The sequence below is a fragment of the Emys orbicularis genome, chromosome 1 (assembly GCF_028017835.1).
Source record: "Emys orbicularis isolate rEmyOrb1 chromosome 1, rEmyOrb1.hap1, whole genome shotgun sequence".
Lineage (NCBI taxonomy): Eukaryota > Metazoa > Chordata > Testudines > Emydidae > Emys > Emys orbicularis.
This window is the reverse complement of record NC_088683.1, coordinates 123,258,026-123,273,289: the sequence shown is the minus strand read 5'-3', so window position 1 is coordinate 123,273,289 and position 15,264 is coordinate 123,258,026. Positions and strand designations below refer to the sequence as shown.

The following is a 15,264-nucleotide window of genomic DNA, read 5'->3' as shown; positions in this document are numbered from 1 at the left end:
CTACTTAGTGAGGTGACGGTTTGTGAATTCTTGCCTGATTTAGCTGAGCTTATAGGGAGAAGACTGTGCTCTAGAGCGATCAAGGAAGTGGATATTTTATATGTGATCCCAATCCCTGTAACACTTTGGATACAGACTTCTGTTTCACCAGCAACTGAGAGGACCAGTCAGCTATTAACACAACAGCTGGAATGATGCTAGCTGTGGAGATCCCCAGACTGTTTGTTTGCGTACTGGGTTCTGAAGTGTTTGACAGGACTGAGATGCTGACATTTCTCAAGCTCTGAAGATTCAGATTTCAAGGCCAAAAAGGACCATTGTGATCATCTCATCCGATATCCTGTGTAACAAAGGCCATAGAACTTCCCTCAAATAATTCCTAGAGAACATCTTTTAGAAAAAAAAAATCCAATCTTGATTTAAAATTTATCAGAATCCCCCATGGGTAAATTATTCCAATGGTTAATTACTCACTGTTAAAAAATTTGCATCTTACAGGTGACACGCACTACATACTATGGTTACACTATAAAGATGAGAAATCATCTTTGAGAGAAAATCAGAGGGGAATATGTTTTGATGTGTGCAATGAAGTTAGAAAATGTTATATTTAAACCTTATATTTGAATGTTTGTAACAAACAAAAGGGGAAAACTATATAAGGAACACCAACAGATTTATTGTCTAATAACATTTGTTTAGAAGTTATTCATAGTATTTACAATATTTTATACTATTTACAGTGTGTTGTGTCCATTAAATGTTTTACTAACAAAACATATGGTGTACTCTTCAAAATTGACTGGGAACTATTAACATTCACTTGTCAGGGTTTTACATACAATAGCCCCAAGGTTTAACTCTGTGTATTGATTTTTGAGAAGTCGTGAAAAGACAGAACTGTCGTCTTGCCTGGAGCTAAGCTGAGGTGCAGGAAGAAGGGCTTGAGCTCTACTGCCCCCCCTCACACTAGTTAGAGAAATACATCATTTATGTTAGTGGGTTAAAGTGCAGCAGAAAAAAGATGTTTTTCTCTGCTATCCTTCCTAATTCAAACTGGAATTTGAAAATCCAAATGGCCTTTTTTCCTTCTTGCCCACCACTAACCGTAAGAATTCTGCTGGCCAAATTATGCTGCTGCTACCTGTACAAAATTGTTGTATTTATGGATTTAAATTAGGATAACTAACCATCTCATTTATTAGTATTCATTAAACAATTCGGTTCATGGTGCAAATAAGAAGTATTTTCTTACAAATAATTTTTATTTCTTAGTATAGAACGTATCCGTTGGTTTGAACATTTTGTATAGGAGTTACGCTATTCATTCCACCACAATGTTTTTTTTCAGTCCAATATTTTTTAATTCAAACTAATATGTTAACTGGACATAAATTAAGAAGTGAAATTACAACAGAAATTCAAAAGCAGCTTCTTTTCAAGCCATAAAGTAACCAAAGAGGAAGCCCACATAACCCAACCTTATGGTCTTTTAGTTGGCAATGGCTGGATAAAACCATGGGCCAGGAGAAGAATCTAAATATGGGGGAGGAAACCCACTGCCACCCCCAACTGAATATCAGCCAGTGCTTAATGTAGTTAAATGATCAATGTTTTTAATTATCTACCTAAAAAAAGGTTGAGAAAAAACTATTTTAGGTCATCTGTTTGCATTATAGTTAACTGGACTATGCCTGGCAATTGTGGGTCCAATACATACATACATGCCCCCTCCCCCTGCCTCTATTTTCACCTAAAAAGACCAGTTTGTTTTCCAGTAGCACCCACAACATGCTAGAAAAAGAAGTGTTCTTGCCCTAAGATCTAATAGTCCTGAACTGTTGATTGCAAGAAAGTACAACCAGTTAGAGAGAGATTTTCAAAAGTAAAAAAGGAAGGTAAGCCATTGACTTTCAATGGGAGTTGGGTGCCTAATTGCTATTTATACTTTTAAAAATCTTTCCCTTAATGTACATAAGTGACTTAAAAAAAAATCACATTTCAAACAAACACACTCCCAGTATGTGAACATATAACCAATGTTCAAGGCAAAAAATATCCCCCAGTAGCCATCCCAGAATAATAAATAGCAAAACATTTGGCCACTCATTCTTGTCCCATTTTCCCACCAGTTATGATTTATTAACTTAGTCTTCCATCCCCAATATGTATTTTCCAGACACCCATCACCCAAATCCTTCAGATATAACAGGTCCCTGAATTTATAACATTGTACCTTTCTCCTCTTATGCTTCTCAAAGGAATACAACAAGTAAACCACTATTCTGTACTTCCTGGCTGCCTTTATTTATTTTTCATTGTGTATTTTACTCAGTAGGTGATATGAGTTAATGAAAGGCAACACACATGCACCAGAAGAGATTGTCATCTTCACTCCAATGTTTCTAGCATTAGGTTTCACATAAACTATTGTCCTGCATACAATAATAAACAAGGAAAAATATGAATACCTGCTTATAAAGCCACCCCCGTCTGATGACCGGTGCATTAGGATTCCTCTTTATTGAGTTTGATCTCTTTCCAAAATTATGAACCTTCTTTGAAGACCGTGACGTCTAAATGGAATGAACATGTTAGAAAATGCACCATCAGTGTCTGTTAACTCTAGGAAATTGTCATACATTTCTTTCCTCAGATTTTTGTTCTCTACCCACGTTTCCCCTTGAGAATTGCAGGATATTGCTTTGTTCCTTTTTAGACAAGTAAGTACGGTAATTGCCATGCTGTTTCTGCTGGCTCCAGAATTTCTCTAAATTTTCTGCAGTGAAAAAGAGAAATCCCAGAGCATTACAGGATCAAAACATTTTAAATACAGATTTAATATAATTTTTTAAAAACAAAAATATAGCTGACTTTATTCTAAGACAGGGCTTGAAGAACACTTACAAGACAATACAAGAACTAGTAAGAGAACTAAAACTATGATAGATGGCAGTAATAATGAAAAAGGTGCTCCAGAGCAACATCTTGGTGAGAAAAGCCCAGCTTTCTTCTGTTCCCAGCACAACCCCAATAACTGGGAAAGAGGTCAGATTGCTACAAGGGTGCAATCTCTGGCTTCTGATTGAGCCTTTCATATCTTCCTCTGGTGAAATAGCTTTTATTCTGTCTGTTCTCCCCTCACAATCTTCCCATTCACTTTCTCTTGACTGCTACAAAAGGGAGAATATCTTCACTACTCTACTTGCTCCAACAGCTGTTTTGGTTCTCCTTCCCCTGTAACTCCAGCATCCATTTCTCATGCTGCTTATAGCTTTTTTCCAAGCTGCTACAGAATGAAATTAAAGGGATTCTTGACAGTTTAGGAGAGCGGCTGTGAAACTAACAAGAGTCCTATTTTTTTCACTCTTCTTCTGCCTCATAAAGCAATAAGCAGCAGCAGAGACACTGGAGGGATTCACCGTGTCTTGAATACTGCTCTGCATTGGTTTACATTTAGTTTTTATTTGGAAAGTTACTGTTGCAAACAAAGGATGGAAACCTATTTTTTAATATTAAAAGCTTAAATTCCATAGAAATGAATGGCTTAGAGGCTGGTGCATTGACAAGGATAGTTTCCCTTTCATCAAGAGCAGGGGACTAGGAAACAAGAATCCTAGGTTCTGTTCCTGGCTCTGCTACAGACTTACTGCTTGACTTTGGACAAGTCATGTAACTTCTGCACCTCAGTTTAATCCAACACCGATGAGATATCCACCCTGATGGAATTGGCATCATTTGCACTACAAAAAGTAATTTTTACTCTGTTGACATTCACACCTTCTTGTCATCTGTTGGGAATGGGACACATCCACCCTGATTGAATCACTGACCCCACACTTGGTAAGATAACTCATCTTTTCCTGTGCTGTATATTTACGCCTGCCTACTGTAATTTTCACTCCATACATCTGAAGTGGGTCATAGCCCACGAAAGCTTATGCTCTAATAAATGTGTTAGTCTTTAAGGTGCCACAAAACTCCTCGTTGTTTTTGCTGAAACACGGCTACCCTTTGGTACCTCAAAGGGGACTTTTAAGGCCTTAACTGATATTTGTTAAGATACTCAGATGAAAAGTCCTTATAAATGTGAAAAATACTATTATTGCTTCTCGTATCTACAAGCTTGTGTTCCAAAAATTATTGCCTGGATATGGGGTTGCTTTGTGGAGGTGCTTTCTAAATTTGGATTTAGACACTGAGCTGTGGTCTACAAAGCCTCTAATTTAGAGAAATAATTCCACAAGTTATGAGGGAATGACAAATTTGAAAAGTGTACAAAGACGTGATACAGCCAACACAAATGCTGAACATGGACAATTATGGCTTTGCTCTCAGATAAACAACTGGCTATCTTAGTAACCCATGCATAGGATAGCTCTTTGATTGCATAAATTAAGCAGTGGGAGCATGGTCACCATTTAGATGTTATAAAACAACAACAGAGCATAGAGGTGTATCTCAGATTAGGAACCAATACAACAACAGATAAACAAGATTTCAGTGGGAATTGATTTTCAGATGAACAAACATTTTAGTGTGCCCATGTTGAATTTCGACTCTGCGTGTAACAGTATTTTCCATATATGTAGCAGACAATATTAAGACCCTAGCACTGGCAACACAGGAGATGAGGAAGAAAAAGACAAAGATTTTTAATTTTTAATACAAAATTCAAAAGGAAGCCGATCATATTTTTCGGAAATTCTGATTTGTTTGTATTCTCTTGGAAGCATGCTAATAATATATTTCTCTACTAAGTTTGCAAAGCATAGATTATTAAAAATTTTGTAGTGTCAGAGTGTACTTTTATTGAACAGCCTTGTTGAAATGAACAGGACATTTAGATTAGATTTCAAAGGGACTTTTCATAATATAGTAGCACATGTAACACTGCATAATATATTTTACCTTAATAATAATATGCAGCTTTTGTGAACAATATTTTCTGTGAACGGCAGCATAAGGTCTTAAAATAAAAAGAGGTTTACAATCCAAAGTCTTTATTAAGGGGTTGACTTAAGCTCACAAGATGAAAAGCAAGGGTGAAGAGGCTGTTTTATGTTTATTTGGAAGTAAGGCAGCTGAACAAAATTTGGTTTAGGGAAAAAAGCTTAAGCAATTTAAAATACACACACAATTCAAAACAAAAGTCAAAACTGTTCTAAAGCTCAACATTTTGGTTTGGGAAACTCAGTCCACGTTCAGGAGAAGTCAGCAAATGCTGCTTTATAAGAAGCAGAGGGAAGAATGTGGAAGACAAGACTATTCAGACAGAATAAATTAAAGATCAGGTCTGACAAGTATACATTAAGATTCCAAAACTTGGAAGCTGTTGTGACAAATTACATTCAAACTATTATGTTTACGTTTGTTTGTTTTTTTCATAGATTTTCATAATTGTTTTCAAAGACATTTCCCTATGTCCTACTAAAGCTGGGTGCAATTTTTCACCAAAATAAGTTATTTTTGACTAAAAATGCAAGTTTTGATCGACCTAAACTACTTGAAAATTTGATACAAAGTTTGCCAAATAGTTTGTCCAAAAAAAAAAAAAAAAAAAAAAATTCACAAGGAGACTTAGCTGTCATTCACAAGACAGCCAGAAAGTGTCTCAACCAGTGAGTAATAGGGTAGTCTCAATCCCTCCTTTTTGAAGCTATTCCATTCTGTATAAAATACTTGATTAATCGCCGGGCGAGCAAGAGTGAGAACGACACTACAGACTTGGAGGGGAGGAGCGGGTGGCTAGGGCATTCGCCTTGGAGACAAGTCACTGCTCCAATTACTATTTATGAACAGTTTCAACAGGAGAGAGGAAGACTTGCCCAGAATACCCTATAGTCCAATGAATAGGGCATTCTCCTGCAATGTGGGAAACAAGTTAAAATCCCTGCCCCACATCAGGCAGATAGGGGAATTAAACCTGCGTCTCCCATATCATAAGTAAATGCCCTAACCGCTGGTCTAAAGGCTGAAAATGAGGAAGCAACTCGATTACCGCCAGCAACCATTTGTGAATCTAGCCCTTCATCTCCTTTCCTTTTAAAAAAGGATGACTGGAAATGAAAAAAAAATGTTTTGTTTGACCTGAAACAAAATGTGTCCACTTGTTTTAAATCATTTTTTTGTTTTGGTTTTTTTAATAAAGAGTTGTTGGTTTCTGGTTGAATTTTTTCCCCCCAAACAAAAAAACAGCACTACTAATACTCATCAAAATCCTTCAACATTTTCTACCATGCAATATACAAACAAAATGGTCTTTGCATGTTCTAAGAACCAGTGATGCAATACTCATGCCCACGCTACCATTTGGTATGAAAGGGTGTAAGCTCCCCAACGCAAGGCCAACAAATCCCTTTTTGTTTGCAAAATGGTTAATGCATCCAGGTGGTGCTGCCAAAAAACAAATAATAATTTCAACTCCTCTAGCAGATTCAGGTAATTTAAATGCACATCTCTTTGGTTTGGTAACCAAGTACATGCACACTTTCACACAAAGCTCATGGAGCTCAGAAGTGAACCTTTACAGGCTCATACATTTTACCAACTGCAAATATCTACTTAGGTTAACACGGCACTGCTTGAGTTTTCTAATATTAGTTAATAAACAGAACACTAGACACTTGTCAATTATTTTATCTTATACTGTATAATGAGAATCTCAACTCACACACAATGTGTTCTAAAGATCTCAAGACTGTATTTTAAAACCTTAGAATAGTATAAATATTATAGTCAAGCCAGTGCTTAGTGAAAAAAAGTGTGTGGGGGTGGATCACCCATTATTCTGTCCCCTTCATTCCCCCATCAGTTTTGCCCCCCTTCCCAAATCTCTCTGGGGTTCTTCATCCTCCTTCCCCAGGCCTGGAGGGCTTCAGCAGGGTCCCCCCTCTCCCCATTCCCAGGATGGGTGTTAAAGGGAAGGGAGAGGAGCACAGGACCCATCTGGATGCTCAAAGGACGGAGGAGGAGGGAGCAGAGCTGACCTGAGCACCTTGGCTATTTCTGTTCCCTGCTCCTCTCCTGTGTGAATGGTCAGTGTCTGCTCCTGGGGAGAGAGCTCTGCCTGCCTAATGCAGCAACCCTGATTGGCTCTTCCCCAGAAGGTAGGCTAGGGGGGGGGAAGATGCCAATCAGAGGGGATTCCTCCCCCACACCCTCCCCACAAGTAGGACTAAAATGTGTGCCCCTCAGCAAGCCAGCTCCAGTTGTAGATATTCCCTGGGTCTGCAACCCTTTTTGACCCAGCACGCTTTAAACACTGTGTGAAGCTACTGTATTACTTAAATACTACAATAAAAATATGTGGTCACCTTGTAGATTAGTTTATCTAAAGAACACAGAAGCAAAACTATTGCTTAAGTATTTTAAAACAAGGCCTGGAAATGTCTAACAAATTGGAAGCTTTCCCTTGTGATGTGTGTGGGGTGTGAAGAGGTGCATCTGAGCGATCAATTTCTGCCAAATTTAATTTTTTGTTTAAAAATAAGTTTCTAATCCTTATGATTGATAAGATAACTTTCAAAATATGAACCAATGCAGTGTTGCCTTCTTAATTCTGTAGGCAGCTCTAGCATCAGTGCTGCTTCAGTCTTCCAAGCACTGGCAGGGAAATTGAGAAGACTGGGCAGTACTGCTATTAATCAGAAGTTTGTGGGCAACAATGAACCTAACAAGGACCATGTCAGTTTCCCAACCCAATGTCTGCTAATGTTTGGGAAAGCTATGAAGAACTGCAGAGGTAGACATTGGAGCCACAGAGATCACCATGAGACCAGTACAATTTTGCCTGTGCAAGTACATACCATGTTATTAAGCAATATTCCCTGTATGTGCTATAGGGGTTCGATCATATCATTCACAAAGGCCTTTATAAAGATTTTAATACCATCTGCAGAATAAATGGAGGATAGCAACTTAGAAAGAGGGGCTGGAGGAAGGGTAGAATAATGGAAAAACCCTCCCACCCCTCCACCTTTTAGCAGCCAGGAGGCTATGGAGGGAGAGTGCCAGGCTCTATCCACACCATCTTCAGTAGGTTTTGGTCTAGGATGGGAAGTAAAAAGAGCACCTTTTCCTTTCCAGAAATCAGGAAGTTGGACAGGTGGCTTTGAAGTTAGAACATACTTGAGGCTGACTGGAAAGATGGAGCATTTAACACCACTCTGGTATGAATCTGCACTCTCTCCTTTGTCAGCATTTTATTTTATTTTTGGGTGGAGAGAGGAAGGGAGCAAGAGAAGGAGGCCTGACTGTCAAATCAAGCCCCTTTCTGTTTGGTCTCACTCAGCTCACCTCATTTTTTGTATCAGCCGCTGAACAGTGGCTTTAGACTCTAGTCAGCCTTTTTTGAACAAAACTGCAAACAGAATCTTCTACAAATATTGTTATGTTAATTCTGGATGGTTTTATATTAATAAAAGGAACAGCATTGTACTAACAAGAGCCTTGAAACAGTCCTTTATCTCAACTGAGCTGTTCCCAATATGAAATTCATGATCTCCCCCAACTAATTAGATAAACCCATTAGCAATTTTCATTAGTCATCCCTGAAAACAGTTGAGTTTACAAACAACTTTAATAAATTGAAATTGAAATTGAAATTAATGGAGATATCCCATCTCCTAGAACTGGAAGGGACCTTGAAAGGTCATCAAGTCCAGCCCCCTGCCTTCACTAGCAGGACCAAGTACTGATTTTGCCCCAGATCCCCAAGTGGCCCCCTCAAGGATTGAACTCACAACCCTGGGTTTAGCAGGCCAATGCTCAAACCACTGAGCTATCCCTCCCCCCCAATTGCCACCAGTATTTTTGCTTGTCTTAGAAGTAACCAAATGTAGCTTTTTCTCTCTCTTTCCCTAGTTTATGGAGAACCTAAATAACTACTCTCCCAACTATTTTCTCTCTCTCATGCACTGTAATACTATTTTTAAGACAGACTGTGAGAGACTAGTGTTAGTAAGGCAGCCCCGGCACCTCAAGTTCTCTATTCATAGATAGAGGTAGACATCAAAACTGATAGCACAAATCTCCTCATGGTTGGGCTAAAGTTCCTCAGTACTATCACTGAAGGGCCACTTCTAAGCACAAGGGAATAACAGTCTTAAATGCATTCAACCCATGGGCCCTCTGAAACTGCCAAAGAGGCTGATTAGTGTCAACTATGGTTTCTATGTTGCAGACACTTGTCTTCTGAGACTGGACTATCAAAAATGGTACAATAATGCAAACAAGTTTATTTTTGATAACTGTGTTTAAAGTAACTTGAATAGCATTCACATGAACATCGTAAATAGTTAATTTAGTAATTGAAAAAAGGATAATGGGCGCAGCTTTTAGTATAAAAGCAAAAATCTGATTTCTCTAAAAAGTAGCTCAATAAATCCCATTCAACAAAACAGTCAAAGCCTCTAACTTAACAATTTAGACAAATGCCTATAATTCAATAGCCAGTGGCAATCTCCATTTCTTTCCAGTACATTGTCAACGAAATACAGTAAGTAGTTTATTTTAATTTTGTCTGCAAAAGCCCTAAACTAATTTCCTGATTGCCTCCCAAATGGAAGTGAACATATTTCCCCTTCCCTTCATCCACATTTCACCCCACATAACGAACTCTAACATAGCTCTGTTGTAATAATTTTGCATCAGCATCACTGATGTCGTCAGCACGGTCCTGAGAAAAAGATTTTATTGTGCTTTTTTGATGGCTGTCCCTGCAGGGGCTTAGCAACTATTGTAAGGTCATGCTTAACAGTAGCATTTTTTAATAAATCAACACTGCTACTATTTTCTCAGCAACACTGTTAGATTAAGGCATTTTCTAGAATCTGGAAGTCTTTTCTCAGTAGATAATGGTTTTAATGTAGGTCAAGTTTTTGCCTGACCATTTGACTGTGTCCATTTAAAACAAAAGCTGCTTTAACAGCAGTCTCCAACATGCTCAAAATGTCTTATTTTATGGGAAATTGTAAAATGTTCATTTTTTCACAGAGAAAATAAACAGGGTTTCAATCCAAACCTACTGAAATTAAAGAAATTGCTCAGTTAACACTAACACTTCAAAGTACATATGTTACAAATCTGATTCATTTGCAGGAGAACCACTTTGCTGGGTACAGTCTTTCAGTGCCTAATTCAACAGGTTTTTTTGTTTGCAACTGAGAATGTAAAAATACTCAAGAAGAAATGTTAACTGTTAACTAGAAGACAGATGGCACTGCTTATCTCATCACTAACCAAGATGTCATCTGGCTAACTTTTCTCTGAAGATAATAAATCTATCCTGGCAAAACCCAATGAAAATTTTCAGTTTTGTAGTAAGTGAACTGTCCTTCTACAAAGTGGCCTCTAATTGAAAAACAAAATGAAACTTGTAGTTCTATACTGCCTTTTATCCAAGGATCTCTAAAGCTTTTTGCTTCATAACATCTCTGAGAGGCAGGGAAGTATCTCCCAGTTACAGATAGGGAAACTGAGGCACAACGTAGTTAAGTTGATTTATCCAAGATCCCACAAATAAGGGAAGGCCGGGAATAGAATTCAAGCTTCTTCACTTCCAGTCCTGTGCTTTAACCACAAGACCAGACTACAAAACAAGGAAGACTGCTTATGATTTCATGGGCTACTGAGCAATTTTCCTACCTAGTTGCACTGAAATTCTAGTACTGGCAGTTGCTAGTTAAAATGTAACCTTTGCCATATGGTCTGTTGGTCTGTTCCCATAACTGCTTTCAAGGGCTGCAACCAATCCCTTACTAATTGCTATAATTCCATACTCCTGCCCAGGGCCGGCTCTATGTATTTTGCTGCCCCAAGCATAGCAGTCAGGCAGCTTTCGGCGGCGTGCCTGCGGGAGGTCCGCTGGTAACGCGGATTCAGCGGCATGCCTGTGGGAGGTCCGCCTGTCCCGCGGCTTCGGTGTACCTGCCGCCGAATTGCCGCCAAAGCCACGGCACCGGCGGACCTACCGCAAGCATGCCGCCGAAGGCTCCCTGACTGCCGCCCCCACAGCGACCAGCAGGCCGCCCCCCGCGGCTTGCCACCCCAGGCACGCACTTGCTGCGCTGCTGCCTGGAGCCGCCCCTGCTCCTGCCATGAGGATGTTTGGTCAAATCTTTCAAAACATAGTGCAATTGTCCACATGCACACTTACCTATATGCCCACTAAAACACACAGTTGCTCATATACAAAACAAGACAGATGTCTAATACCAAAGACAATATCAGAACGTGAAAGTCATAAGAGCCAAGAAGCCTGTGACAAACATTACAGCTTTAGTGATAAGTTATTTCAGACACCTCAGCTTCCAAATAAAAACATTCAGGTTATCAAGTGCCCTGAGATATACATATGCTTTGTTTCTTTTTTAAAATAGAATATTAATTACAAAGTTTCTCTTTAATTATAGGACTCTGTTCGCTATCTTATGGAATAATTGAATAATTTTACATTAATAAACAAACAGATACAGTGACTTACTCTGCCCACAGGGCTCACTGGATGCACAGCATAATCTGATGTCAAATTGTAGTTGGAAGCGTCACTTATTGTGCTTACTGTTCGTTCTTTCTTTTCTTCAGATGTCATGGTTGCAGCAGTCCTGAAAATCAGAATATTCAATAACACCAGAACCTGCTGTGTGTGCAGACTGATATTAAAACATGTCCCTAAGATGTTCTCTAATAGTGACTGTGTCTTACTTTTCCAATTTTGAAGCAAGCAATTCAGATTTCAAGAGAAAATTATCTGCACCAAGTATTAAAAAGGTCAATAAATTGTATAGCAAAGACGAACTTAGTTCTACTATAGGAAATTCTAAAAGTTGCTTTAAACTAATTCAAATTCATGGTTTACCACACAGCACAGTTAGTAAGAGAATGCTGTACACCAATCTCATGTTAGTGAAAATATGAGACTTTTAAGTATTACTAAAGTTCAGTCTGGTAATTTGATTAGATACACAAGACTCAGCCACTTCACAACCAGAGATCGGGAATTACTACTGCACATAAATTCTTGATTCCCCTAAACCTTCAGGAAGGTCTAAGGAAATCATGTCATTCATGATTTATTCTGCAAGAGTAATGAAATAATAGTCAACAAATCTATCATCCACCTGCTCAGAAAACTTCTTGACAGGGCAATGGAATAACAATATTAAATGGAAAAGGAGTCCTAGCTGCTACAGGAGATATGGAATGCCAACATATTCCAGACCAATTCAAATGGATCATCAAAAATGTACCTTATGGTAGCCTACTAGACTATCATGCTAAAAATCTTTTAGTTTACTCTGCATGCAAATTGGGTAGGGTAACTGTAGTGAACAGTGAAATAATGGTCCCAACACCTCATTAAAACATAGAAAACCCTATTTGGGCTAGTTTTTTTTTCTTTTTAATTGTTTTACTGTGCTTCTTTGGTCTTGGATTAGCAGAGTACAGAAGAATTAGATTAGAAAAGAAATCAATTTCTATATTGATTGGAGCTCATTGTGAAATTTATGAATTAAGAATGCATGCATTTTATATTGTGCAAAGCACATTTCACTTACTGTTCATTCACAACAAAAATACAGTTATCCTGTGATGGCTGTCCTGTTACTGGATGCTTGCAGGTCACTTTCCGTTCATTATGACTGTGGAGAAGAGACACAGGCATTTATAAAGTTATGTATTTTGTAGTTTTCTGTAAAATTCTTTTAAGGATCTAGTGTAAGGTCCAAATACAAGGAAAATAGCTGGACGGTTCCATGAAGAGTTCATTGTGATGTCTGGAACTTAACTCCTGGCAACTACAGATGTAAAACATTTGTGTGTCTTTGCATGTTGTGCCCTTATCCATGCTACAGTTGAAACCATGCAACCAGTTTATTTTTAAAATGGATGCTAATATTGCTTCATTCACAATATGATTGAAACCCTTATGGTAAACATTTTCTAACAATTTAGAGAGGAAAATAAAAGCTTTTAATAGAGCTTTTAACACTGCTCTAGGGATAAAAAAAGCTAATGATTTCTAATCTGGAGTTTGGCATTTTTCATTTAAAACTTCCAAGTAAAATGCCGTGATAGTCATAAAGAAACATTATGAACTTGTAAGAGCCAAAAAAAGAGAAGATTACAGATAGATATATACACAAGATAAAACCCATGTTTCATTTTAACTTAATCAAGCACAAATAAATTACATTTCATGGTTATATTACCTCTGCATATTGTTTATGGCATCATAATGAATGCAAATGTCATAAGTATTAGTCAGGCACAATAAATTCATGCAACAAGAGACTATATTAAAATCAATGGTTTTGTAACAATGTCCTAAATTCTTCCCATCACTGTGGGGAAGACATATGACTTTATAACATTTGGCACAAAACTGAAGAAGCAGTTCAAAATTAAATCAAATTTTTTGATTTTCTCCAAATTGAAAGTGAGATTTAAACCTGGAATAATCTGGAGTAGTGTAACATTCAGTATATTGACTATGGTACAAATGTATTTTGCATGAGGTATTTAATAGAACCTGTATCCCTGGATCCTTCATGTAATTTAATAACAGAAGGAGGGAGAAATTAAAAAGGGATGAGAGAGAAAATGTATACTTTTACCTTAGATTTGAAAAGAAACAGTCACTAAGACTGATATATATAGAAAGTCAGTTCAAAACAGCAGGAACTCTATAAGAGAAGGTTCTTCCACCAGCAATATCAAGATTTTGTGGAAGACAGGCAGACTAAGGTCAATGCTAAATGAGTGGAAGAAGGAGGAAATTTCATAGGGATAAACTAACCTATGAAAGGCTGTAACCTTTCTAAGTAGGTTAATTTTGAATAATGATACCATGGACATAAGAATGGGGTTCATTTGGTCACTACACCAGAAGCATGTAAAAAGTATCAATACACCTGTTTCGTCTATACAAAAAAAGTGCTGTATTCCCAGAAGTGTGTCTGCTTCATATGAAAGTATCATGTGTGTATGTGATCACAATGCAACTCAAGCAGATTCTGAGAGGCAGAAAATGGAGATGAGCTAGATTGTTTTATCCTCACAAGAGCTTCCTCGTGGCTTCAGTTGGAAAATGGCTTGAAGCATTCTATAATACTGGGTTTTCTACCCTCCTTCCAGCAGATACAGATTGTCAAAAATATTTCTATATTGGACATTCCTTGGAATGCTGCTGCCGTCGCTTCCATTTTGTTACTTTTCAGGCAACAGTCGATACCATCAAACTCTCCACTGTGTTGGTAATTTTTCAAGATTGCCTACACTGGAAATATTTTTGATCTCCTCCTCCTCCTCCTCCTGGCAAGAGGGTAAAAACCTGATGTTACAAACTAAGAGTTGCAGCAGGTCTCAAGATGGGGCCTTTCTAAAAATAGTGTATTGAAGAAATTCTAGATAGAGTTACAGACCTGGGAGATGGTTATCTTAGAAGCAGGAGATGTTAAATGTCCCTATGCTCGTCTGGCCCTTTCCTACCTCTGCACATAGTAACTTTAAGTAGCATCTTCATACTAATTTTGTGGAAGGAGTTGAACTGAGAAGGAAAATTATCAAGGGAGAGGCTTCAAGTGAGACAAAAGTTGAAAGCCACAAGAATAAAAATCAGAAGTATATTGCAAGAGGTAAACATAAAATGAAACTAAAATAAAAAGATCGAAGTAGAGTTCCAACTTAGACACATTCTCTCTCACCAGAATCGGACTTCATCTAAAGTTTTACAATTTCAAGTCTTTGAAGACAGACTAACCAGCAGGTGCCAAAAATACAAAAACAAGCAGCCATTGTTGGTTTTCTTCCAAGTTCTGTGTGAAACAGAACATACACTTTTAGTTGTTTAGGCAAAAGCACAGCGATAAACAATGGTCTTGTTGTTAAGGCACTGGACTGGGATGCTGGATCTTTGGGTTCAATCTGCCACACACTTCAGATCCTGTGTAACCTTGGCCAAGTCACTTCATTTCTCTATTCCTCAGTGCCTTATCTGTAAAATGGGGTTATGCTTCCCTGTCTCACAGGGATGTTGAGAGGATAAGTACATTCATGTCTGTGTGGCACTCAGATACTAGAATCATGAAGGTCATGTAAGCTACCAGAGCGTATTCGTTGTTGCCACTACTGTTGCAGCTGATACAGGAAAATGTCAAAGGGATTTGTATGGAAACATAAAACCTATTAACTGAAATAACAGAAGATCCCACTATAAAGTTTTCAGATACTTCGAAAGTCTGTCATATCAAACTAAACTGT

At 38.1% G+C, this 15,264-nt stretch overlaps 1 protein-coding gene across 3 annotated transcripts in view; it reads right to left on the bottom strand.

The window, feature by feature from the left end:
- PLEKHA5 (pleckstrin homology domain containing A5) overlaps positions 1-15,264 on the bottom strand; it is a 280,511-nt gene that overhangs the window by 106,589 nt on the left and 158,658 nt on the right. For 2 of the 3 annotated variants that reach the window (XM_065422970.1, XM_065422971.1), the window contains exons 4-6: positions 12,561-12,644; positions 11,486-11,606; positions 2,472-2,576 (exon numbers count right to left, since the gene is read on the bottom strand). In XM_065422970.1, coding sequence (XP_065279042.1) covers positions 2,472-2,576; positions 11,486-11,606; positions 12,561-12,644 — 310 coding nt within the window. The remainder of the gene's footprint in view (positions 1-2,471; positions 2,577-11,485; positions 11,607-12,560; positions 12,645-15,264) is intronic. The other variant, XR_010562446.1, reaches the window with a different exon arrangement.